This window comes from Notolepis coatsorum, assembly GCF_963971535.1.
Source record: "Notolepis coatsorum genome assembly, chromosome: 14".
Taxonomy (NCBI): domain Eukaryota; kingdom Metazoa; phylum Chordata; class Actinopteri; order Aulopiformes; family Paralepididae; genus Notolepis; species Notolepis coatsorum.
The window spans coordinates 61,304,676-61,331,852 of NC_140178.1; the positions used below are offsets into that span (position 1 = coordinate 61,304,676).

The 27,177-nt window shown below is 45.6% G+C and overlaps 1 protein-coding gene across 1 annotated transcript in view; it reads right to left on the reverse strand.

Annotated features, from left to right (window-relative positions):
- The window catches only part of LOC311240235 (COP9 signalosome complex subunit 1-like), a 148,888-nt gene that overhangs the window by 79,362 nt on the left and 42,349 nt on the right, over nucleotides 1–27,177 (reverse strand). Inside the window, exons 2-4 of the mRNA XM_084328784.1 lie at nucleotides 19,326–19,418; nucleotides 532–713; nucleotides 15–179 (exon numbers count right to left, since the gene is read on the reverse strand). Coding sequence (XP_084184910.1) covers nucleotides 15–179; nucleotides 532–713; nucleotides 19,326–19,418 — 440 coding nt within the window. The remainder of the gene's footprint in view (nucleotides 1–14; nucleotides 180–531; nucleotides 714–19,325; nucleotides 19,419–27,177) is intronic.

Consider the following 27,177-nt stretch of genomic DNA (forward strand, 5'->3'; position numbering starts at 1 on the left):
CCAGGCAGGTGTACCTGATGCTCTCTTTGATGGAGTTGCCCTTGTAGTTCTTGAGGTCCGTGTCCAGCTTCTCCAGCTTGAGAAGGGCCTTCTTCCTGCTGGATTCAGCCCAGGCTGTGTCTAGGGGAGGGGGCTCCACCACGCCCTCTGGCACTGCATCAGGTATCCCCTGGACCTCCCTGTGGAAAAGCACACGCACGTGTGAAATCCTTTTTCAGTGCCTCTGTGCCTGTTTTCTTAGGCAGTTAGCCTCACTGGTATGTGCGCCATTAGCATTAACCACGCTTCCAGGCCTCTTTGCTTTTGGAAATAATGATAAAAAAAAGTTTAAATTACAATCTTTATTATATATATATTTTTTTCATTCGACTAAGAGGTTGGCAGTCGACTACGGCTCCTTTCAATCGATTAGTCGACTAATTGAGGTCAGCCCTCAACACACCAATACATAAGGATTCAACAAGATTCCATGGCTCTACCATGGCACATGGTACACTACACTTTCTAAGATCAATATCAGTCTAAGCGTACCGTGTGGCCTCAGCAAGCTTGCGATGGATCTCCTCATAGGTGTCGACATTGAAGGTCCTCTGAACAAAGGAGAGGGCCATCTTGAGGGCCTCGACACGGAATTGGGGGCAGTGCTGAGCGATGAACTGGAGCCTCTCGATCCGCATCAGGCCACTGTAGCTGGATGCGTAATGTTCCAGGTCCTACACTCGGGGAGAGGATTGATTGAATTGATTGATTGTAAACTTTATTAACAGATTGCAGAATGGGTACAATACAGTACGGCTCAATACACAGAATTGTTAAGGGGATGCAGACCAAAACAGATGCAGACCAGAGAAAGATTATGGGATTAGGGGCATCCATATTAATAATAATAATAATAATGACTTGGATTTATATAGCGCTCTTCACTGACCCAGAGCGCTTCACAGAGTCCATTATTCGTGCATACACAGTCATCCCGGTGGTGGTAAGCTACAATTGCAGCCAGAGCTGCCCTGAGGCAGACTCACGGAAGCGTGGCGAATAATCATCGCCTACGGCCCCTCCAACCACCACCAACATTCATTCACATGCATACACATTCATACGAGGCAAGTAGGTTAAGTGTCTTGCCCAAGGACACAACGGCAGTGGGATGAACATGGGCTTGAGCGGGATTCGAACCACCAACCCTTCGATCATTGGACGACCCGCTCTACCCCTGAGCCACGCCGCCCCACATTAAAATCTATATTAACTCATTCTGCGGCATCGCTTAATGCGTTAGAGGGCGCTATTACGCCAGCGCTGTAAGTCAATGGGGCGCTTTGTTCACTTGCGAGTGCTTAAAATATATCTTATATTAAAGCTATGGGTCTTGTAACTGAGGGGTACAATTCCCTGACTGTATTACTAGATATGATACTTACTACCACTACCTTTGTACTTAATATTCGGCCACCCAGTACACGGCATAAATATATTATCATGAACACTCTCACGTAGATGAAACGGATCCAACACAAATGTACGAATTAGAAACAGGTCTTTATTTCTACACAGCGATGGTGTGTAGAATAAGCACTTAATCACTTAATTACATTTATGAATTGAAATAGTATGCACTTTTATGGCAAGGAGTATTCGTCGGTATATCAATAGAGAATGTCCAATCTCTGAAGGCGCAGGTGGCAAATATACGACCTGGAATAGTTAAGGAATAACAGCAATGATACTTTAATGATTATACTAGATACACTAGAGGGGGTTAATCCGGTCGCTTGTAAGCCGACAGGAGTAGGAGGGGGGGGGGGTAGAATCCGGCTGCCTCGTCCGGCCAAGGGTATCCCAGGTGAACCCACTGTAGTGCCGTTCAATGCGCCGGCGATCCTTGGACCACAGATGAAAGCAGGTGGACTCTTTGTGGGCCGGCTCTCTCCGGTCCACGGGGGAGAGACGTGAAGCGACCTCGTCTTGCAGAGCGTCTCCTCACCTTGCGTCCTCTCCAGGGGGGGGGGTTCCAACACACGGCAGTGTCGGGGTTCTTTATCCATGGAATAATCAAAGTATCCAAAGCATAATCCGTGCCTGGGAAGGCGGGCTGTCGTCGGTAGAATAATCCGGTATACAGGTCCACTCGCTCGTCGGCTCTGGGGCTCCTCGGGTGCAGCTTCACATAGGGTCAACCACCCTGGGTAAGCAGCCAGTTCTCTGCCCGAAACGATGGGGTACTGACTACGGTAGTATTCTCACCGCACGAAGCACTATATATTAACAGACTATTATTAGCTTAATAGACTACGTCCAACTCGACGATATAGTGCCAAATATGACTATTCAAATATTAATATACACGATGTCTCAATACCGATGGTAGGCGAACTTGGCCTTACTCCCACACGTGGCGTCGCGGGGAGGCTTTACGTCTGTGACTCTATTGGAGGGTAAGAAACTGGACTGAAAAGAAAGTCCTACTTTAGTAGCGCAGTATATATACGCACTATGAACAAATAGTCCCATTAGTGGTGCGGTAGCCAGATTCCTACGCGGAACTAGGACTTGTTCGTACATGTGGAGCGGTACGTTTGAACTGGGTCTGAGGGGTATGGCAGCCTGGCACCAAGGTCTCGACCAATAGTAGAATGGAGACTATTATGGGATGTTCAGTAGGCTAGAATGGATATTCAATGCATATTGTACAAGGAATATACAAGGGATATCAGGGAATATTAGAGAATATACAAATACAATTAAATATATATATATAAATAAATATATATATTCGGTTTAATCTGGCCCTTCACAACAGCCACCCCCTGAATAGGTCCCAGACCTAATCAGTTAAACAGAGACAGATTAATCGCGTTGTCTATTTACACATAAGGGTTTGCTGTAGGGGTCAGTCAACTTCACAAAGTCATAGGGTTGTAGGGTCATGGTCATCATCGATTGTGTCTGGGAGTCGAGGCAGTTCTATGCGCCTTGCCACGGGACGGGTGTAAGTGCGACCCTGGACGAGCACTTCAGCTGCTCGGACCTTGCCGTCGGCACCGGTGATCACTTTGCTTAAGCGGCCGGCCGGCCACATAGCTCTGGGCAGTGATTGATCAATAATCATGACGACTGTTCCTTCTGTCAAATTGTCTCTCTCCTTTACCCACTTCTGGCGGGTCTGTAGAGACGGTAGGTAGTGCAGTAGGAAACTGTTCCAAAACTTGTCGGCTAATACTTGGCTGTACCTCCACATTCGTCGGCCGTTCGCTTCTTCAGGCCGGTACATTGTCTGGGGTAATGCAGGATCTAGCCGCCCCATCAGGAGTGTGTTGGGGGTAACTGGGTCGATATCCGCCACATCGCTGGAGACGTAGCCGAGGGGCTTAGAGTTCAATACTCCCTCAATCTCCGTGAGGACTGTCATTAGGACTTCTGCGTGATGTACATCCTCATCGTATTTCTTTATAATCAGCTCTGTGACCTTGTGTCGGCTGTTCAATACGATCGGGTATTTAATGTCATCCGGTAGATTGGGGGCTCTGCGTAGGCGACCACCCACTCTGATGAGGGTATGAGCGTCGCTCTCGGGGGCCAGGTGAATTAATCTGCTGTCGGATGGGACGGGCTTTCCTCCCTGTAGACAGGCCAATTCATCGGGGAACGAGTCTCTCTGGGCTCGCTGCAGTAGAAGCAATTCTGCTTCCTCGTAGTTAGCTGCTGACATATCAGCGGGGGACTTGCACTCCGGGTGGTACCGCAGGAATGTTCTTTGTTGTGCACTCTCTATGGACGTGCAATCGTCTATGTTAGGGTCGGTGGAGGCTACGGTGCTCAATCCACAGAACACAGACTTCTTAATTTCCACCTCCTCTGGACTTGCTTCCCTCGGGATAGGCATGGGCCACTGTCCTTCCGGGAGTCTTAGGAATGCGGGGCCGTCACTGTGGACATTGCGATGGGTGAGGTCATCCAGGGGCATTCCCCGGGTGATGACGTCAGCTGGGTTCTGTTTTGTATCAACGTAGCGCCACTCTGTTTCTCCGGTTAACTCTTCGGTTAAGTGGGTGGGAAGTAGCTTCGGCGCATATTAACGCCTGGGAGTGAGTGGAGCTCCATCTCCCACTCTCTCCAGGTGGATGCAAGGTGTGCGGGAATGGGGTCGTCCCAGCCCTGGTCCTTGTCCCACAATGCTCGTACAATCATTTTTGCCCTGGTGGTGTACGGTAGAATACATCCTAGCGGGTCATATTGTCGGGCGAGTGTTGTGTACACACTCCGTCTGGTGGTCGGCGCCGCCGCCGGCCTTCCCTGCTCCGTAGTCAGGGGCTTGTGTCTGTAGTGAAGCGAATCTGTTTTGAATCGCCACACCAATCCCAGGGTCATCTCCTGGGCTTCTCCCGGGATTGTAGCCATCCAGGTCTCGCTGCTGGCTGCCTTGTCCTCGGAGGAGAGGCTGCGCAGTACTTGCGGATCGCTGCTGGCCCACTGCCTGAGATCAAAGCCGCCTTTGATCAATGAGGCGCGGAGTTTAATCAGGAGAGCCTCGGCTTCTTCCTGGGTTGAAAGGCTTTGTAGACAGTTGTCTACGTAGAAGCTGTTCTTTACGCTGTGTCGGACCTCTTCGTCCGCTGCTGGGTCCTCTGCTACATGTTTCTGTAGTGCAAATGTCGCACAGCAGGGGCTGCACGTCGTTCCGAAGGGGAGGACTTCCCATTGGTAGATGGCTGGGTGCTCATCTCCTGGCTTCTCTCTCCATAGGAACCGTAACAGGGGCTTGTCCGCCTCTACTAATCTCACCTGCAGGAACATTCCTTTAATGTCCCCGCTGATGGCCACCTTTTCCTGGCGGAAGCGGAGTAGAACGCCGAGTAGGGAGGGGCCGAGTGTGGGACCGGGCAGTAACTCTTTATTCAGATTTTGGGATCCGATCTGGTAGCTGCAGTTAAATACTATGCGGTCTTTACCGTTGTGATGGACCTTGTGGTGGGGCACGTACCACGATTCAGTGGTCTGGTCAGCCTCTTTAATGTCCATCTTTGTGACGTGTCCCGCTGTGATGAGCTTCTCAATCTCAGCGCGGTATACACTCTCTTGGGCGGGGTTCTTGGCTAAGCGCCGCTCCGTGTTCAGCAGGTACCGTTCTGTGGCGTCTGTCTTGGCGTGGAAAGTAGGCATTCCTTCTCGCCGCAGGAGTGGCGTGGCGTATCTCAACACGCCGTTGACCGGGACTCTCTTGGTCCCTGTCTCGAGGAGGTGAATGGCGTAAATGTCATCTTTAGAGCGAATGTCTTTCTTTCCGTTCTTAAAGGGCATTTGTTCCAAGGTCCATAGCCGCTCTACGTGTTGCAGGAGTGCGGTTTCTCCCTCTGTGACTCGGGAGTGGAGACATCTAGTGGCTGTACTTCGGTTGAGAGATTTGGCGAGCGGGCCTTGGAGAGTCCATCCCAAACGGGTCTCGACTGCTGCAGGGCAGCCTCGGGGTCCGGTATGAACCCGGTCTATCGGGACAATGAGGTCTGCATGGTCGGAGCCTATCAACAGGGTCGGCATAGCATTGTCTATGAGCGGGATCGGTAACTTGCGCAGATGTGCATATTTCTCCATCAGCTTGGCGACGGGGTATGTGTACCGCGACAGTCCTATTTCTTGGCTGGTGAAAGCGTCTGCAATCTGGTACCGTCGCTCAGGCTGGCCGCTTGCTGCGATAGAGAATGAGACATCCTCGCCCTTTATCGTCTTCAAATCTCGTCTTATTGTCCGAATTGTCATTTGGGTTTCGCTTCCCCGCAGCCCTAGCTGGGCCGCAGCGGAGGCGAGCAGCAGGGTCTTCTCTGACCCGTCATCGAGGACGGCGTAAGTGTCCAGGACTTTATTCTGGTAGCTTAGTGTCACACGCACTACTTTTAGGAGTACTCGGGCTCCACTGCTGCTGGCGGGATCGATGTACATGACGCTCGCTTTGCGGCTGGATGGTGCAGGTGAAGGGCGCCGTCTGTTACTGTCGTGAAGTATGTCCAGATGGGCTCCATCGCACTTGGTGCACCTTTTCTTTAAGCGGCATTCGGCTGCCATGTGTGAGCGCGCACAGTGAAAACAGCGCTTGTTGGACTTTATCCATTGACCTGCTTCCTCCGCGTTCAGCTTGGGGAAGGAGTCACATTGCGCTAGCCAGTGTTCTTTCTCACAGTAGGGGCACACTATCTTCCACTTCTCCGTTCTGGAGGGGGTACTGTGGCTCCTGCTGCTCGGTACTGACTCCGATTGGTGCATCACAGTCACCGATCTTCTTCCATCATTTAGTCGTCTGGTTCCTTCTCTGGAGCCAGGGGTGCTCCGTCCGAATGTATCTAGCCGTAGGCTGCTGACTTCTCTCGCCAGGAAGTCTGCTAGATCGAGTCGGGGGTCTGTAGCGCCGCTCCGCGGGAGTATAGCCTGGGCTGTACCGGACCTCCTGGTCCGGTAGAGTACTGTGCTGTCTTCGGGCGTGGTTCTCCTCCTCTTCCTCTTCGTCTTCAGTTAGGTCATCCAGTGCTTGTAGTCTCTGGTTTAGCCTCTCCACAGGATATGCTGCTCCTTCCCGGTTGCTAGGTCTCGCTTGGACCGGTGGGGGGAGGTGGTCTGTGGGGGGTATAGACCTCGTCTGTTGGTCAAGTTCAGGGTTGTTTACTCGGCTAGGGGATGCCGCCCTGGAGGTGTGTCTAGACGAGTTCCTGGAGCCTCTGGCGGAGGGAGAGGGTGTTGTCCGTCTGATCAGCTGTTCTATTAGTTGCGACTGCTGTCTGTCGCGCGCTGCGTCCCGTTGAGCACCGGCTCGTTCTCGGGCCACATTCTCTTCCATCTGAATGAGTCTTATTTCTAGACGTATCTGCTCGTGTTCGCTTCGCTGCTGGATCTGCAGTCGGTCGCGTTCAGCAGCGGCGTTCAGGCTGATGAGGAAGGCCTGCTGTAGGGTCCTCTCTGCCTCTGGAGAAGGCGGTTGTATAGGGGAGCCTTCCCTCGGGGTACTCCTTGCGGAGCCTTGGAGCTCTATCTCCACGGTGCTCTCCCAGTCTTCTTCCGTGCCGAGTTCTCTCTCGGTAGCGTTGTATTCCTCCCGGGACTCATCGGGGACTACTTCTTCAGTACTGGCGGGATGTGAAGTCATGTCTGGTTCCCACTGGTCCCCACCGTGAACTTGGTCAGTTACATTAGAGCCCGTAGGGGCCTCTATGGTCGGGGTAGTCTGGGCGTTGGGGTTAGACATACTTTTACTTTCTAGTTTTACCGCGTTTACTGTTAGTAGAAGACTAGGTTGTTGACTGACAGCGTAAGCCTCTAAGTACTGAGGGAGCCGTCGTTCGCGCTGCGGGCGTTGGTTAGGAGGATCGTTTCGTGGAGTGTTCATCATAGGCCATTTCAATATTAATAACACTATATTAATATTACACTAATTACCATCCGGCTCGAAGGACCAATTGTAACTGAGGGGTACAATTCCCTGACTGTATTACTAGATATGATACTTACTACCACTACCTTTGTACTTAATATTCGGCCACCCAGTACACGGCATAAATATATTATCATGAACACTCTCACGTAGATGAAACGGATCCAACACAAATGTACGAATTAGAAACAGGTCTTTATTTCTACACAGCGATGGTGTGTAGAATAAGCACTTAATCACTTAATTACATTTATGAATTGAAATAGTATGCACTTTTATGGCAAGGAGTATTCGTCGGTATATCAATAGAGAATGTCCAATCTCTGAAGGCGCAGGTGGCAAATATACGACCTGGAATAGTTAAGGAATAACAGCAATGATACTTTAATGATTATACTAGATACACTAGAGGGGGTTAATCCGGTCGCTTGTAAGCCGACAGGAGTAGGAGGGGGGGGGGGGTAGAATCCGGCTGCCTCGTCCGGCCAAGGGTATCCCAGGTGAACCCACTGTAGTGCCGTTCAATGCGCCGGCGATCCTTGGACCACAGATGAAAGCAGGTGGACTCTTTGTGGGCCGGCTCTCTCCGGTCCACGGGGGAGAGACGTGAAGCGACCTCGTCTTGCAGAGCGTCTCCTCACCTTGCGTCCTCTCCAGGGGGGGGGGTTCCAACACACGGCAGTGTCGGGGTTCTTTATCCATGGAATAATCAAAGTATCCAAAGCATAATCCGTGCCTGGGAAGGCGGGCTGTCGTCGGTAGAATAATCCGGTATACAGGTCCACTCGCTCGTCGGCTCTGGGGCTCCTCGGGTGCAGCTTCACATAGGGTCAACCACCCTGGGTAAGCAGCCAGTTCTCTGCCCGAAACGATGGGGTACTGACTACGGTAGTATTCTCACCGCACGAAGCACTATATATTAACAGACTATTATTAGCTTAATAGACTACGTCCAACTCGACGATATAGTGCCAAATATGACTATTCAAATATTAATATACACGATGTCTCAATACCGATGGTAGGCGAACTTGGCCTTACTCCCACATGTGGCGTCGCGGGGAGGCTTTACGTCTGTGACTCTATTGGAGGGTAAGAAACTGGACTGAAAAGAAAGTCCTACTTTAGTAGCGCAGTATATATACGCACTATGAACAAATAGTCCCATTAGTGGTGCGGTAGCCAGATTCCTACGCGGAACTAGGACTTGTTCGTACATGTGGAGCGGTACGTTTGAACTGGGTCTGAGGGGTATGGCAGCCTGGCACCAAGGTCTCGACCAATAGTAGAATGGAGACTATTATGGGATGTTCAGTAGGCTAGAATGGATATTCAATGCATATTGTACAAGGAATATACAAGGGATATCAGGGAATATTAGAGAATATACAAATACAATTAAATATATATATATAAATAAATATATATATTCGGTTTAATCTGGCCCTTCACAACAGGTCTAATACACCTGTCGATTGTCAGTGAGTTGCTTCCAGTCAAATGTACAGATGTTTTGCACCCTCAACACCCCAGACAACTATTTCCATGCCACCTGGCTCTGCCCACCTGTTCAAGACTTCTGGAATTCCGTCATCAATACACCATGAGCTGCAGCATTCCTCTCTCCCCCTCCCTCTGTCTACTTGGGGATACTACTGCTATCAATTTATTAGTTCAGAACACCAAACCCCTACTCGTTTCTCTAGCTGTTGCCAAGAAAACTATCCTCTTAAACTGGAAGACAAGAAAAAATTTGAATACTGGGCAATGGTTGGGCCTTCTCTCAAATTACATATCACAGGAAACAATCTCAACCGTGGATCAAATCGAATTCTCACAATTTAATAACATCTGGGAATTGCTTGTGGATAATCTAGGCTCCTAATCATAGGAGATTGACCTGTGAGCCATCCATTCCATAACCCACCCTTCTCTAAATCCCCCTCCTCACCCGCTACTTTACTTACTCCCCTCTCTGCCCCCCCCTTTCCCTTGTCATGTGTATTAGTTTTTGTCCTTCATTGTCCTTAGTTGTAATTTGTTTGTCAATGTCTAGTCTGAGTTCCCCCCCTCCGAGAGGGCAATGAAATATATTTTAAAAATATTTTACTACACTTTATTAAATTGTGTACTGTAAATAGTTAAAACATATAATAAATAATAAAGTTGTCGCCCGAAGAGGGGGGTGGGGGGGGGGGGGGGGGGGGGGTGGATGGAGTGCCCTCAAAAAAGGGCCGGGAAAAAAGCTAAATGTACCGATGTTTTTTCATCTGTACATTTCCGTTTTATACCGTTTTGAATATGAATATAGTTTGGGTGCTTCAGAGTAATTCCAGGAAAAGACGCGATAATAGCCCTTTAGTGGAATACACTATACACGTTGTCATTTTTCGCCCGTTTATCGAATCTTCCTGAAATCAACGCTAGATCATCATTATTATCCTTCCTCATGCAAGAATGAAAAGAGCCCTGGACCGCGGGGCTCCCCCGCCACCTCCTCCCACCCAACGGCACACAGCCACACACAGAGCGGGGTAGAAAGAAATATCAGATCAATGCAAGATTTTATATATAGTGTTCTTAACTGGTATCTGATGTAATGCAAAAGAAAGAATCCAATTATCTGATCGCCATTCCAAATACTGCTTGTGGAGGTCCGTTCCACATCACCGAGCGTTACACAGGAACGGGCGGGCGGGGTTACTGTTCCATGCCATCGTTGTAAAGCCCTGCCTCGTCTGAGTATTTAAACCCCACCCGCACAGCTCGGCCCTGAAAATAAACTACACCATTTCGAATAGAGTGCAATACCTGCTGGAAGGCGTAGGCGGCGGTATTTGCCCTTTTGCGAGCTCAGACCCATTCCCAATGATAACATCATGCTGGATGGATGAAAATGAATGGATAGACTTCCGGTATGAGAGCAGACGGGTAACACACGTGCGATAGAGCTCCTGGTCAAATAAGCGAAAAAACGGATAAAAAAAGACCCGAAAATGCACACGAGAAGTAAGGAAGAGACAACGATTGTGAAGGAAATAGAAATGGAGAACATACGAGAAGGAGAGAATCTGAAGAAACAGAATCCCCGAAGCGAAGCCGAGAAAAGCCAGGCGGAAGAAGGGGGAGGTACCGCTGAGGCAGACACGGGAATGCCAGGATGGGCCGTGATCATGCAGGCCGGGATACTGGAGAACATAACAGCGGCGATAAAACTGAACACGGACACGATAAGGAATGATATTGGGAAGCTACGGGAGGAATTGAGGAAGGAACAGGAGGACTTCAGAGGTGAAATGAATACAGAAATCAAAAGGGTGGAGGAGAAGATGGCGGAACAGGACAGAAACGTGACCGAGTTACAGACTAGGACGGCACACGCGGAGGAATGGAACACGGAGATACACGAGGTATTAACATGTGTGATTCAGAAACAAGAACAGATGGAGACAAAGATGTCGGACATGGAGGGGAGGTCACGGAGAAATAACATCAGAATATGGGGACTGAAAGAAGGAGTCGAAGGGGAATCGGTGACCCTATATGTGGAAAAGCTTATCAAAGAACAACTGAAGGAAACGGGATTGGAAAAAATGGAGATACAGAGGGCCCACAGGGCGTTGGCTCCGAGACCACAACCGGACAGACCTCCGAGGGCGGTGATTATTAACTTTCTGAGATTCGAGGTTAAAGGGGAACTCTACTTTTTTTGGAAATTAGCTTATTTAACATCTTCCCTGGAGTTAGACAAGAAGATGCATACCTTTTTTGTCTCTGTGCGTGCATTTTAGCTTTGGGAATAGACGCTCCGTTAGCATAGCTTAGCTTCATCACTGGAAGTGAGGCAGGACAGTAGCCTTACAGTGCCTTACAGTGTATTGCAAGGTCTGACATTGACCAAACTTGATATGCATGACCTTGGTGGGCTCTAGGTCAACTCCTGAAAAGGGGGTCAATGTCAGACCTTGCAATCAAAAGTTAGGGGGCGCACTGAAATTATGGCAAGGGTTATTAGCCCCCTAACTTTTGATTGCAAAGTCTGACATTGACCCCCTTTTCAGGAGTTGACCTAGAGCCCACCAAGGTCATGCATATCAAGTTTGGTCAATGTCAGACCTTTGAAATCGAAGGAAAATTTGATCACGACTACTCGACAGCGGTAGCGATAACACGCAGGTCCTACGCGGGACTGAAGAAAACCCTGAAAGAAAACGGAATGAGATTCCAGTCACCCATGACCTCGCTAAGGATTCACTGGGAGGAAGGGGCGGCGACGTACGCGACGGCACGAGAAGCGGAGCGAGAGATGAGACGGCGAGGGATGCGGATGACGGAGGACGGAGAAGGAAGGAGGCGGGAGGACCAGACGCGGAGCTGGCAGCAGAGATTGGAGGGAGCCTGCAGGTGGATCAGAGTGGGAGACCGAAACCGGAGAGAGGAGAAGGCCGAGGTGAAACGTGACTGAGCGAGGACGGAGACGGATGAGGAGGCCAGACGGAGAGGAGGCGGGAGGAGGCGAACGGATGAGTACACGCACAAGAGATTGAAAAAACTATTCAAATAGAGACAAAGTATAGAAACTGAAATAACATATGCATAAACACACATTCCCAGGTAGAGGCAGGATATAGAAATGAACGTAACGTATACATGGACACATAATACACAAGCTGATGGAGGAAATAAATGGAAATATAACTAGGTTTGTTAGGCGAGACACAGAACATACTGAAACAGATACATAGACACACGCTGTGAGTAACACAGTTGGGAGGGATTAAGGGGATAAATGGACATCACATAGAAAATAGAGGAGAGGAAAAGAAAGTAATAAGGGGTACACGGGAGACACCGCACACGGATATGGGAGGAAGGAGGGACAATGAAACATATGAGTCACATTGAGAGGGACCAAGAAAAGAGGGTCTTTGATCAAAAGGAAGGACAGAGCGCTTTTGACCAGGAGCTCGAAAGCAAAAAAAACAGTAAGAAAGCTGGACAAATATGACGAGCGATTGGGGGCAAGGGTTTCAAACCCCCAAGCCGTCAGGAGGGGGCCCCTCGCTAGGAGGGCAATTACCCCTCACCCACCAGCAGGGGACAGGGGGGGACACAGGGACCCCCCGAACGCCTTGGGAGCACTTTATGTAAAGTTTATGTTTTTTATTTATGTTAATCATTATATGTATTCGGTGAAGAGAGCGGAGGCTCCAACCGGAGGGGGGAATGAGTGTGACATGGGGGGGACTGACAGACGAAAGAAGAAGAAAGATGACAAGGGTTAAAGGTATAAAAATGATGTCGTTAAACGTTAATGGAATGAATAATGCGATAAAAAGGGGCAAAGTGATGTTGAAATGTAAAAAAAGTGAGATGGAAGTGATTTTTCTGCAGGAGACACATTTGGTAGCACAGGGTCATGAGAAACTGAAGAGATTTGGATATGAAAATGCATACTATAGTTCCTTTGAACAAAACCCGAGGAGAGGAGTAATCACGTTAATCAAAAACAGTCAAATTTGAATTGATCAAGGAAGTAAGAGACAAGGAGGGAAGGTTTGTTCTGGTGAAGGGGAAAATGGAGGGCCAAATGGTTACGTTAGTAAATGTTTATGCACCCCCAGAGAGTGAGAGGGATTTATATGAGACTATTTTTGATATGATAGTGATGGAACTAGAAGTAGTACTGAATCACGACCTAGACACCACGAGTACTAGAAAAGGACGGGCACCCATCAGTAGATATATGAATATTCAGATGACGGAAATGGGAATTACAGACGTTTGGAGGGGGATGCACGCCATGGACAGGGAATACACACATTACTCACACCCACACGTGACATATGCGAGAATAGACTACTTTTTGATGACGACGGGGGACAGTTACAGGGCACGGGAGAGCAGTATAGGAGTGGCGGACATATCGGATCACAGTGCCATATATCTGACAGTAGATCTAGAAGGGAGACGGAGGAACACGATTTGGAGACTAAATGTAGGAATATTAAATAACAAAGGGGTGGTGAGTCAGATCAAGGAGGAGATAGCCAGATATAAGGAAGAAAATGACAACGGGGCGGTAGACCCAAACATTCTATGGGACACACTGAAGGTAGTGATAAGGGGGAAATTGATGGAAAAAACAGCAATGCTGAAGAAGGCCAGAACGGAGACATATCACAATCTGATAGGGAAGCTGAAGAAGCTAGAGGGGAGAAAACCAGATATCAAAAGAACAGGAAACGCTCGGAGAAATCAAAGAAGTAAAGGCCAGGATAAATAGGGAATTATTGACGGAAATAGAAAAGAAAGCGAGGTTCATGAAACAAACTTACTATGAAGGGGGACCAAAAGCGACCAGACTGTTGGCTAGGAGAATTAGAACGCAACAGAAGTTGAACACGATACACACAATAAGGGATACAAAGACTAATGAAATATTGAGGGACCCAGCTGAAATAGAGAGGACATTTAGAGAATACTATGAGAAATTATACACACAGCCAAAAGCAGCGGGAGAAGAGGAAATAGAAACATATCTGGAGAAGCTAGAGTTACCATCGATAGGGAAAGAACAGAATGAAGAATTAAATAAAATAATTACGGAACAAGAACTGGAAGAGGCAATTAGTAGAGCTAAAAACAACAAGTCTCCGGGGAGCGACGGATTCCCATCGGAATTCTACAAGACATTTAGGACTGAATTAGCACCCATGTTAGGGGCGGCGTTCAGACACACGATGGAAGAGGGGAAAATGCCCCCCTCGTGGAAGGAAGCCATAATCACCACGATACCGAAGGAAGGGAAGGATAGGGAATTATGTAGTAGTTTCAGACCTGTGTCCATACTTAACGTAGATTACAAGATGTATACATCGATAATATCAAAAAGATTTGAGACGTTTATGCCAGACATTATAGATGAAGATCAAACTGGATTTATTAAAGGGAGACAGACACAGGACAACGTGAGAAAGACATTACACATAGTAGAGGAGATACAAAAACAAGGGGGTAGCGCGGTACTGATTAGCCTAGATGCAGAAAAAGCGTTCGACAGTGTGAGCTGGACATTTTTATATAAAACATTGATGAGGTTCGGACTGAACGGGAGGGCGATGAAGATGATCAAGGCGCTATATCAAGAACCGACAGCGAGGGTTAAGGTGAATGGCAGCTTGACGGATAGAATCAGATTAGAGAGGGCTACCAGACAGGGATGTTGTCTCTCACAGACGCTCTTCGCCGTTTTCATAGAACCACTGGCACAACTGATCAGACAGACCGAGGACATCAAGGGAGTAAGGATAAAGGGAACGGAATATAAACTAGGCCTATTTGCAGACGACGTGATAGTATACATGAGGCAACCAGAAAAGAGCTTCCCGGCACTGATGGATCTACTGAAGGAATATGGCCACTACTCAGGATACAAACTAAACGTGACAAAGACACAGACCTTAGCATGGAACTATTCTCCAACGACGGAAATTAGAGAACAGTACGGGATAAGATGGGACATGGACAAGATTAAATACTTAGGGGTGAACATCACGAGAGGGGTGGAGAAACTGTTTGAGGCGAATTATACACAGATAAATCAGAACATCAAGAGAGACTTAGAGAGATGGACAGTAATGCCCTTGGACTTCAATTCAAGAATAGAGGTCATTAAAATGAACATACTATCAAGGTTACTGTACCTATTCCAGTCACTACCGATACAAATACCACAGAATCAATTCAGGGAGTGGGACAGACTGATATCGAGGTTCATATGGGCGGGGAGAAGACCACGGGTCAGATATAAAACACTACAACTACCAAAGGAAGAGGGAGGGATGGCAGTACCCAGCCTACAAGATTATTACTATGCAGCACAACTGAGAGCAGTGACGTGCTGGTGTAACGACAGCTATGAGGCAAGATGGAAAGACATTGAAAAAGAAGGGGAGGGATACAAGGTACAAGCTCTGGTGGGAGATAGGGAACTATTTAAAGAAAAAGAGGGACTATTAGATCCAATCACCAAATGCACCTTGACCATATGGAACAGAGTAGTAAAAACACACAAATTGGAGAAGCAGTCAGGGGTCCTGAGATGGGTAGCACATGACAAGAGATTCAAACCAGGGAGGTTAGACCATGGATTCAGAAGGTGGGAGAGGGGGGGGGGGCAACAGCGATATGCAAAATGATAGAGAAGGGAGAAATGCAGACACTACAAAAATTAAAGGAGAAATTTGGACTAGAAAACAGGGACCACTTCAGATATCTACAGGTTAGAGACTACTACAACAAAGAAATAATGGGGGCCAAAGACGAGGAACAGAATGGAATAATAAAGATGATAGTATGGGCATACGAAGGGGGGCAAGGAAGAGTAATATCAGCAATATACCGGGCTATAATGACCAGCAAGGGACACACGACCGATTATATAAGGGAGAAATGGGAGAGAGAACTAGAGATAGGAATAACAGGGAAGGAATGGGGGAACATATGCGAGGTACAACATTCAACAACAGGATCGAGAATATGGAAAGAATTTGGATGGAAAAACATAATCAGATTCTTTATAACCCCAGAGCTGAAGGGAAAATATGCACCAACACAAAAAGCATGCTGGAGGATGTGTGGGAAGGAGGGGGCAAATCACACGCACATATTCTGGGGATGTCAGAAGCTGAAGGGGTATTGGGAGGAGATAGGGGAAGCAATGAACAGAATATTAGGATACGGGCTACCACAAACAGGACTGGTGCTTTATTTAGGAGACCTGACACACGAGGGAATACAAGGGGGGGACAAATATTTAATAAAGATAATGTTGATAGCGGCCAGAAAAGCAATAACGAGACTGTGGTACAAGGAAGACCCACCGACAATAGCAAAATGGGTAGGAATAGTGGAAGAAATACAGGATATGGAAAGGATAACACACATGCTGAGGTTACAGGAAGAGAAATTTGGGGAAAGATGGGGAAAGTGGGAGGATTATAAAAGGAACGAGAACGACATCACAGAGGAAGAACCAAATGCAACACAAGAGGGCGAAGGGTAAAGGAGGAAAGATGTTCAAGGAGGGTCTATGAACCCATGTCACACACCTGTGCTTTAGTTAGTATTTTCCATTTTGTTTTTGGGATATTACAATTGCTGAATGCTTTTATACCTTATTATTTATGTCTGTTTAACGGTGTGATATTAAATATTCAGGGATGATGTGGTTTGTGTATGGGTGAACCAAAAGGCAAAGTGAAAGTTAATAAACAAGAGAAAAAAAAAGAAAGGACGAAGGATAAGGGAAGAAAGAAGCTCAAGGAGGGTCTCTGGACCCAGATCACACATACAAGCCTTAGTCAGCATTTATCATCTTTGAGTAGGAATTACCTGTTTATGCCTGTTTAAGGGAGATACACAATCAGCCTTTGTATCAAATACCTAGAAAACAACAGTAGGGGAACCAGACAACTAACCATGTGATACCCATGTAAATATTTATGTGCACTGTTTTTTCTTTTTGTTTTTATTGTGATGCTAGTCTCTTTATTTTTCATTATTTATTTTTTGTAAGTGCTGTCTGTCTAAAAACTGTTAATAAAAAATGTAAGTTTAAAAAAAAAAAAAAATGAATGGATATAGCTAATAAAAGAAATAACGATTAAAACCCGACTTTTCTCGTGATTGGCGCTGAACGAGGTAAAAACTATAAAAGGAAGGGTCATCAGTCATCATGTCACATTGGTGCCAAGTGTGAAAACGTTCAGTTTGGCCGACATTGAGTTGAATGGGATCGCCATCTCCTCATTTAAGACCCGTCATTTAAACAGGTTATTACCTTGTATGTCAGAATCATCTGCAATTTGCTACATTGTTAACTAGCTAACAATTGATATATTGGTTGATGTCTATTTCCTCAGATAGCTTGTAGATGTTTTGATTTTAATACAGGCTTCAATAGAACTGGCATCAAGCAGAGCATAAAACGCTGGTATTCTGACGTGATGACCCTTCCTTCTTTTATAGTTTCTTTGCTTCCAGTCTCCCCCACTAGTCATGAGACCACTGTGACCCCCCCCCCCCCCCCACTGATCAATAAGGACCTGGTACCAATTAGTACCGGGTTTTGATACCCATCCCTAGATGTAATTACATTTAACTTATTTCATTTCATATTACCTGAACATAAAATCTGAGCCACTTATTTGTCAAACCCTGAAGTTGTTGAAATTGTCCCAACTAGAGATGTAATGGTATGATATCACGATTATAGTGGAAATGATCACAGCAGTTATTGGTATTATCATGGTATTGTTAAAATGTGATGAAAATGTTCCAAAAGTACTGATACACTTCTGTGTTGCATTTGAGTATATGCAATGACCCTATGAACATAAGTCTTAAAGGACACATATTTTAGTCCTTTTCAACAAGTTAATATAGGTATTTGAGGTCCCCTAACCATGTGTTTGACGTTTTTTTGCTGTATTTTTAAGCAGTAAATCTAAAACCAAACGATGGACCTCAATGCATCGCAACAATAGACCGAATGGAGTTCAATGTTAACACTATGATCGCCGGGGACGAGTTAAGACGTCATTCCTAGCCATGCTCATTCTGCCGAAGACGCCGTAACTCGTCTTTGATGTCAATATTTCAAAAATCTGTGACCGAAATCATATTTCCCCTCCGGAGCCCTGAGACACACTGCAAAGCTCCACTCAACTCTCTAGCGGTTCAAGAGCGCCATCTGGTGGCCGATCGGCAGATCGCTAACCGGAAATGAGCCTTTGAACCGGTAGTGCTCATCCATATGTGGTCCGGGCACTCGCTATCGTTAGAGAGACTCCGTCTTGAGACAGTGAACATCGATCGGTGCAAATAACTCGAAAAAACAACATGATTTGGACGTATATACTATTATACAACCTGGAAATGGATCGGGCATTTCTCCATCCCATAATAGAAAAAATTCTGTTCCACGCTCATCTGCCAGCGGCGCGAGGAAGCCACGGTAAGATTCAGCGTTATATTCTAACGTGTTCCATATAAACTGCTATGATGAACATATGACCCACTCTGGATGAATCATCTAACGCTGCCCACGGAATTATAAACGATCCCCCTCCCATCCGGTCATCATCAGATGACACGTAGTAACTTCTAGAACCACGTCCAGTTGACATTTTTTATCTCGCGCCGATTGCTATCAAACTGTATTTCATCATCAATATAATGCATTTGGAGCTATAAATCAAGTTCTGGAGAAAGCTGCAGAAAACGATAAAAACATACTTATACTTTAGACCATATTTTAGTATGAATATGTGAATGAAAAAGTTTAACGTTGCTACAGCCTGAACAATACATATAGGACATTGAATGGGCCATAATAATGGCAATTTAGCAATAGAATTTAAAAAGTTATAGCCCTGCAAAGAAGGGGAACTTCTCCATAGACAAATAGAGCTGGCGAGGGATGGTAAATTATGAATTTAACCCATGGCGATCAAAGTGTTAATTTCTTGCCAATCTTTTACCAACTAATACACTTTTGTACAGTGAAACTGAAGTTCTCTCTCTCCCCCTCTCACACAGTACCATGTGAGAGGTTATATTCATTGTCTGGGCATATTGGGGGACAGACACATTCATACAAGAAATGCATGTCGGTAATTAAAATGTACTCAGACATTTGTCACCAAAATTACATTTATTTTTCTTGATATATGAACTGGTATGACTGAATCAGAATTTGTGACATCGTTAATACGCATTTTGTTAACGTGTTATTAACCGCTCAATTTGACAGCCCTAATGGAAACACAATGTTGTTTTTTCTACTACATAGATGGAAGTCATTAGATGTTTGTGTGCGTGCGTTTGCGTGTGTGATCCATACCAGTGTTGGGTTCTCCACGACATAATTGATGTCTGGGGCGTTCATCTGGTCATCCTGGGGGTCTGCGTCAATCTGCATCGGCTCCACGGACCCCTGCGTGACACACACACACACACACAGTTAAGAACGCGGTCAGAGTGTGTAATACTAGATATCCAAGATAAGAGCAGGACTGGGTATCATCAGTTGTTCTGATAAAGTTTTCCAATACTCCACAACTGTTGCCTTGATTTGAGACCCTGGAGTGCTAGTGCTAGCTGGTTACCAGGTCTATAAATTACCTACAGTGCATATAATGGTAGTGTCTGGTTAGGAGCGAATGATAATGGATGGATTTTCCATTGGGGGGTCCAGGGTGGGGGTGCGAGCAAGAGCATATGTGTGTAGGGGAATAGATAGCAGGTATTAGGGGCATATCTTGTATAAGACATTTATTTAAACGGTGATTTAATTTGATGTGCACTGTTAACAATGCTTGTATATCTAATCGTGTGTTGTCATGTTTGTTTATGCGTTTGTTTAAAAAATAATAAAAAAATAAAATACAAAAAATTACCTACAGTGTAGACCTGGGAGAGGATAGATGCTATGGTGTGTGGGGAACACACCCAGAATGCCTTGTGGTTCGACTAAACGCAAAATGCTTTTAACCCATGCGTACTACGGTCATAGACCTGGGACTGTAACGTTACTAGAGTGTCGTGTTTTCCGCTCAGCAAGAAAGAGGTGTTGTTGATGGAGTCTCATGCAAAGTGGATACAAGGAGATTACATTAGTGTAAACTGGTGACTGACAGCTATAGAATGAATATGTTTAATGAGTGTAAAGGGGTGATTGACAACTATAGAATCATGAATAGATTTAATGTATAAAGGGGTAATTGACAGCTATAGAATGAAGATTTAACAAGTGTAAACTGGTGACTGACAGTTCTTGTCCCCAAACGTTTGCAATGTAAGAATAGTTATTGGAAATACTATTTGTATTTGTACGTGGCAGGAGTGATTTAGCCACCATGTGGTAACTGTGGGGAGAACGAGTGTGAAGAGTGAAACTGTGAAAAAGAGTGTATTCTTTGGAGAGGAAATCCTTCAGCATGGGAGGCTACATGTCCAGAGTGTAAGGGAGGCAGACATAATCAGGGTTAGTTCTGAGAAGAGACCTAAGCATGAGGAAGTAAGTAAAGTAACTAAGAAATATTATGATGTAAGACAAGAAGCTAAGGAGGACAAATCAGACGGGAAGCATGCTGAGTTTTGCTTTTGTAAAGATCAGGTGAAGTGTTTGTCCTTTTTGGCAACAGTAGTTAACTGTGCTGCTGGAGTAGAAAGAAAATCTGAGAGAATTTACATAATTGTAGATGCAGCAAGGACATTTCTGAGTGTTGTGGGAGTTTCTGGAGAAGGAGAAGGAGAAGGTGTGCAGAGTGGGAAATTGGTGGGAAGGGATTATTATTGTATGTAGTGGGTGTTTTGTGTAGTTTGTGTAATATAATGTAGTGGTGTAGAGTAGTATTTCATATTTTCCAAAGAAGATGATACATTCAAGTAAATACGGTAAACCGGACATTGTAGGAGTCGAATAACTCCAGTAGAAGGTGGTGGTAATGCAACAATTTTGGATGCCAACCCGCCGTTGAACTACAAAAAGAAGTAGACTGCAGGGGGGTTGAAGTAGGGCTGGGCGATATGGCCTCTAAATGATATCGCGATATTTTTTCGCCATATCACGATACACGATATATTTCACGATATTTTGACATTTCCTCTAAAGCACTTAAAAATGCTCGATTTAACCCTTTGATGCATAGTCACGCCAATATGATGATTATAATAAGTCCCTGCAACATATGTTTGCATTATTAAACCATGAAGATGCTTTAAAAAATAATTTTATGAAAATGTACTAAGAGTAGTCTACTGACACACGTAAAAACGTATTTACATCTAAGACTATTTATATAAAAACTCTTGGGTGCCTAAGGTCGCTTTCACACAGGGGCTGTATGGTCCGGACTTTCGGACCAGAATTCGATAGTCCGGTTTTTCGGGTCTGTGTGAATGCGCGTCGAACTCGGTTCGCAGACCAAACAGTCGAACTCTGGTCCGCCTGAAAACGTAGGTCTCGGTCCGGCTTCATCGAACCAAACGCGAACCAAATATAGGAAGTGATTATTATTACCACTGCTCGCAGCACTCACTGCAAAACAAGCACACTGCATCTAATCTCTCTATCTATCTATCTATATATCTGTGCATCTTGGGAAGAAGGAAGAAAAAACGCAGCTTATTATTATTACCGAGGCGCGCGGCTTATTATATTATTAATAAAACAGCTACTTGTGGGCACTCATAAAAACACTGTGGTCTACAAGTTGTTTAGCGAGAGGATGGTGGTAATGTGCTTCAATAGAACAATGGATCAATGCCATGTCAAAACTCGGCTCCGCTGATCTGGAGGACTCGCAGTCCACACACACACAAACACGCGCGCGCGCGCACACACTGGATCGCAGCCACACACACATTTCCACTGTCCAATAGACAAGCGCCCTTTTCGACCGCGTGACATTGTTCAGAAGGTCTCGGTCCGCCTGACAGATATCTGTGTGAAAGCAGGCGAACCAAATGAAGAATGCAACAATGTTGCAACTTCACCCCCAGAACCGCACCGAGTCCACCAAAACTATATGTGAAAGCGACCTACTTTTGCACAGTACTGCGTATTCTATCCACTTTAGCCAAACACACACACACACACACACACACGTATATATATATATACACACTGTGAGACAATAATAATCGCACACAAAGGGATAATGGCTTATAGCAGACTTAGAATATTTCAGATAATGAAATTAAATGTTTATATCATCAACTATCCAGTTAGTATTTATACTGTAATGTTTGGCTACTTTAAATCATTGAATGTAGAGAAAGCAAGAGCGAGAGAGCGAGAACACGCGAGAGAGTATACTCGATATATCGCCCAGCCCTAGGTTGAAGTTGAGGTGGAGCAGGGGTGGGCAACTTTGTATATGGTGAGGGCCACTAAATTTCCACAATCAATCTGGGGGGCCGCATTGTTTATCGGCAGTCCCGCCAGTAGTACCCCATCACTCAAATAGCCCATAATAGTCACAGATGTGATAAATAAGGCATATAAACTATTATAATTAGTTGTAACTTTGTTTTTATTCCATTTAAAACGCATTTAGTAATGCTTAATTTCAACTTTATGAATTTATAAATACAGCAGAATTTTAAAGTATTGCTGTGTAACCCGAATATATAAGTGACAAATTATAATTAAGGCTTCTATTAAAATAAATGTATGAACTTAAAGCCCACTGCTCAACAAACACAAAGCAGCATTCCTGCTGCATTTCACAACAGTAAATCAAAAGTGCAATAATAAATGATTTAGTTAAATGTATAAACTTTTATCCTGCTACTAAACAAAACATTCCTGAGTGCCTCCCATTGACCAATCACCCTCCCCCACAGTGGGTCAATAATGGTTCCGTCTTTAATGAGACACTTGTGGTCTCTCCTGTTGGCGCACAATAGAAGGAATGTCAACTTCAATGTTTGTGCATGCAATCTGCATCAGATGAAATAACATTTCATTTTTGTGTGCATCCGTGCACGTACTTCTGCTCAGAAAAGTGCTGGGACGGCGTGGTACCGCGTGGCATGACCACTGCACCCCTGATTATTAGTGACCCACAATAGATGGAAATTATGTTAGCGAACTTACCTGATGTATAATGCACCTGTGTGTTTTCCTTTCATTGCGGGTGCTCCATCGGTAACAACAGCGGACAGTTTATCAAACCCCCCATATTGCTGCACGGCACTTTCAACAGTGTTGAATATGTCCACACTAGGGCTGACCCCTATTAGTCGAATAGTCGACTAATCGATCGAAAGGAGCCATAGTCGACTGCCAACCTCTTAGTCGAATGCAAAAAAAAAAAAAAGTATATATATATATTTTTTTTTTATATTGGTCTGGGGCCGCATGGAGTGTCAGTGAGGGCCGCATGCGGCCCGCGGGCCGCCAGTTGCCCCTCCCTGAGGTGGAGGCATGGACCTAACCCTCTCAGGGCCTCTTCACCTGCCGGCCAAATCCTCCCCGTTAGTTAACCCTTTCACTGCCACACTACTTGCCTTCCCGCTGACCAACAGTTATATCACAGTGGAGAATATAGCCGCGGCTTCGTCCCCGACCGCCAAGAAACTAGATGTAGTCCTTGATGAACTGCTGAACTTCTCCGCTCACATTGCCACAACAACCAGACGGATCAGCCCCTTCCTGACAAAAGAAGCGATTGAACTCCTCATGCAATCAACATTCATGTCTTGCCTCGACTACTGCAATGCACTGCTGCTGGTCTACCGACCAACGCCACCAAACCTACTAGGGATGCCCCGATCACGTTTTTTGCCACCGATACCGATCACCGATCGTCTATGAGCCATATCGGCCGATACCGATCGTTTTTGGTTTTATAAAAAAAAATTTTTTAATATATATATATATATTTTTTTATAAAATATATATATTATATAATTATACTTGTAGTTGTATTGTCTGCGAGACATCGCCACCAAGCAACAAGTCAAAATGCTCGCTATCTGCAAACAGCTCCACTGTCTGTGTGTATACTCTGCTTTGGTCAAATCACATTCAGCGTGGGGCCTGAGAGTGCTGGGGCTGACATTCTGCAGATGGATACTATTGAGTCAGAGCGATAGTTCAACAGGGTCTGAAACGTGTTATGAAGCATGATAGCTAATTAATTAGCCAATGTTCAGCTGCAAAAACGAAGAATGTCAATTATGTTATAAGACATTGATATCAGGAGCTATCTGTAGCTACTGCTAGCCGGCTAGATGACGTTAGACAATGCATCATGTATTAAAATAAAGTGAACTATTTAGCTCACTGACGTGAGCTACCTAGCTAACGGAGGTCTCATGCTGGTGCATCCCTATCATTCTTAAACTGAAATGCGCATTTGTTGATATCAGTAGCTATCAGTAGCTAGCCAGTTAGACAACGCCTCATGTATTAAACTAAAGTGAATAGTTGACTGTGTAGTTTTGTTTAAACAGTAATGCTAGCTCGGTAGCTAACATTAGCTCACAAGCAATAGCTAGTTAGCCAACGCTAGCCAGCGCTTGCGAAAACGAATGCCAAACTGTGACGTTGATAGCAGGAGCTATCAGTAGCTAGATAACATTAGACAACGCCTCATGTATTAAACAAAAGTGAATAGATGACTGGGCCATTTTGTTTAATGCTTCAGTTATGTTGAAAGAGGAGCTCTGCGGTGCTCATGCACTCGACTCTTGCCGAAGGGTTTGTTTGTTGATATGAGATGGGTCTGGGAGGGGGAGGAGGAGGAGGGGCAAGACGTGCAGCAGCAGAGTGTGGCTGTGAGCGAGTAAGAACTCCGCAGAGAATTGGATCATGTTTTCCATGTCATCGATCGGTTTTCACGATCGGCGAAATTAAAGCATTATCGGAATTCACCGATCTCATATTTATACTGAATATCGGCCGATACCGATCGCTGGCCGATCGATCGGGGCATCCCTAAAACCTACCAAAGTCAGCCCATGTTACCCCACTTCTTAGAGAGCTGCACTGGCTCCCCATCGCAGCACGAATCTGCTTCAAGGTCCTTAACCTGGCATATTGCACAGTGAAGGGAACGGCTGACGGCTCCCACCTACACCTGGTCAATGGTCTCTAATACACACCCTCAAGACTCCTCCTCTCTACATCTTCTGGCCGCCTCAGACCCACTCCTATCCAAGCTCCGGGAGGATCATCAAAGACTAGCCGGCTTTTCTCTGTCCTTGCTCCACAATGGTGGAATGAACTTCCCACCAGTCAGGACGGCAGAGACCCGACCAATCTTTCGCCGTCGACTAAAAACACACTTCTTCAAATCAATATCTGAAATAAAGGAGAAGAAAAACCAACTAACTACTGTCTTCTACTATCATGCACTTTTCCAATAAATAATCTCCCTTGCCTATATTACTACCTACTATACTAATATGTCTCTACTACTATGTACTCAACACCGCAGCACAAGTTTCAACACTGTTTGATGAACATTGTTACTCAGCTGAAAGAGCTGTACCCTCCCTGCTGATTTGTCATACAGAACTTGTAAGTCACTTTGGAAAAAAGCATCAGCTAAATGACAAAATGTCAATGTCATTGACCACGGTTGATTTTTCACCCGTTAGGCTATTTGATTGCAACCGCCTACCAAGCCGTCTGCCATAATGTAGTGGAATACTATGAATACATGCGACTCAATGACAGGGTGGAGTTGATCAATTAGTCTAATGGTCAACATCCATGGTGCTGTCAGTCTTCTTCCTGAGACTCGCTGTGCGTCGCACTAATTTGATGAGCTAACTAACTAACATGGACATCCAACTTGTACCACAACGTACATTGCCATGTTATCTGAAAGCAGCAACAAGTCTAGGTTCATTGGGAGCTGGAACCTGGTACATTAGCAAAGCTAGGTGGCTAGCTAATAGCTAATGAGATAATACCCACCTCACCCCTGCCCACTTTGACAACCTAGGATGGCTTAGAGTAGACGACAGAGTACAGCAACTTGCAATGGGCCTGGTCTACAAGATACATTACACGACTAAGGTACCCATGTACATGTCAAAATACTTCCCAAAGGTCAGTGAGTGAATACCACGACCACAACACCAGAGGGAGCTCCACAAATCATGTTAAACCTAGATTCGGCTCAAACAAGGGACTAAATACGCTTCGTAATTATGCCCAGGGCTCGAAATTGCGACCGAATTGGTCGCATATGCGACATCAAAATATAATTGGGAGCATTCGTGCGAGTGCAAATAATTGTTCTGGTGCGACCATATTGCGATGCTCTTATTTTGAAAATCCCGTGGAGAGTCGTATCCGCTCGGCTCACAGCACAGCAGTAGCGTCTGGAACGCGGACATTGCAACAGAGCAAGGCTAGTGTGCCTATTTTGCGACCCAAAACAAGTCCCTGCTGTTTTATTCCGGTGTGACGTAATAGACCTGTCGCTAAACCACGCCCCAAAATAGAATTTGTCCAATCATATCACAGCAAAAATCCTCGCTGCAAACCTCGGTCAAATCGGTTTGTGGGCTGTATCAAACCAGACGGCTGTGATCGAAACGACTGTGCAGAGTTCAGTTTATATGTTATTATCTACCTAATATCTGATGGTGAAACGCTGTGCGAGGGGTACCTGTAATTCAGACACCAGGTACCCTGAAAGACTGGATGGAGGAGTATATTTCATACATTTTCCGAAGCCCAAAAGACAACTCGACAAATGCAAGCGATGGATTCTGCTGTGTCGTCGACCACATACACAAATGAATGGGAAGACCATTACCAAGGACACTTATGTTTGCTCAAAGGTAAGGTCAATTCATAAAGACATAATATTTGACGGCATGCATTAGAAACGTAGACCAAACTATTAGTTTGCTAACATTTGACTTTGACTGCCAACTAGCTAGCATATATCCGGGCTCTCGTGTCTGCTCCGAAAAGACACAGACCCTACCTCTCGAATGACAACCTTGTTAGCTTTCTGCATCATAACGTTAGCCTTATGTATCATAACATAAGCTTTCTGCATCATAACGTTAGCTTTCTGCAATATAACGTTAGCTTTCTGTATCATAACGTTAGCTTATACTCTGGACTGGATTGATCGCAGGGCTAGTACTAGTAGAGCCAGCTAGTTCCTCATCTCATCAGCAACGTTACCGCAAGCCAGGTGCATAACAGTGGAAAT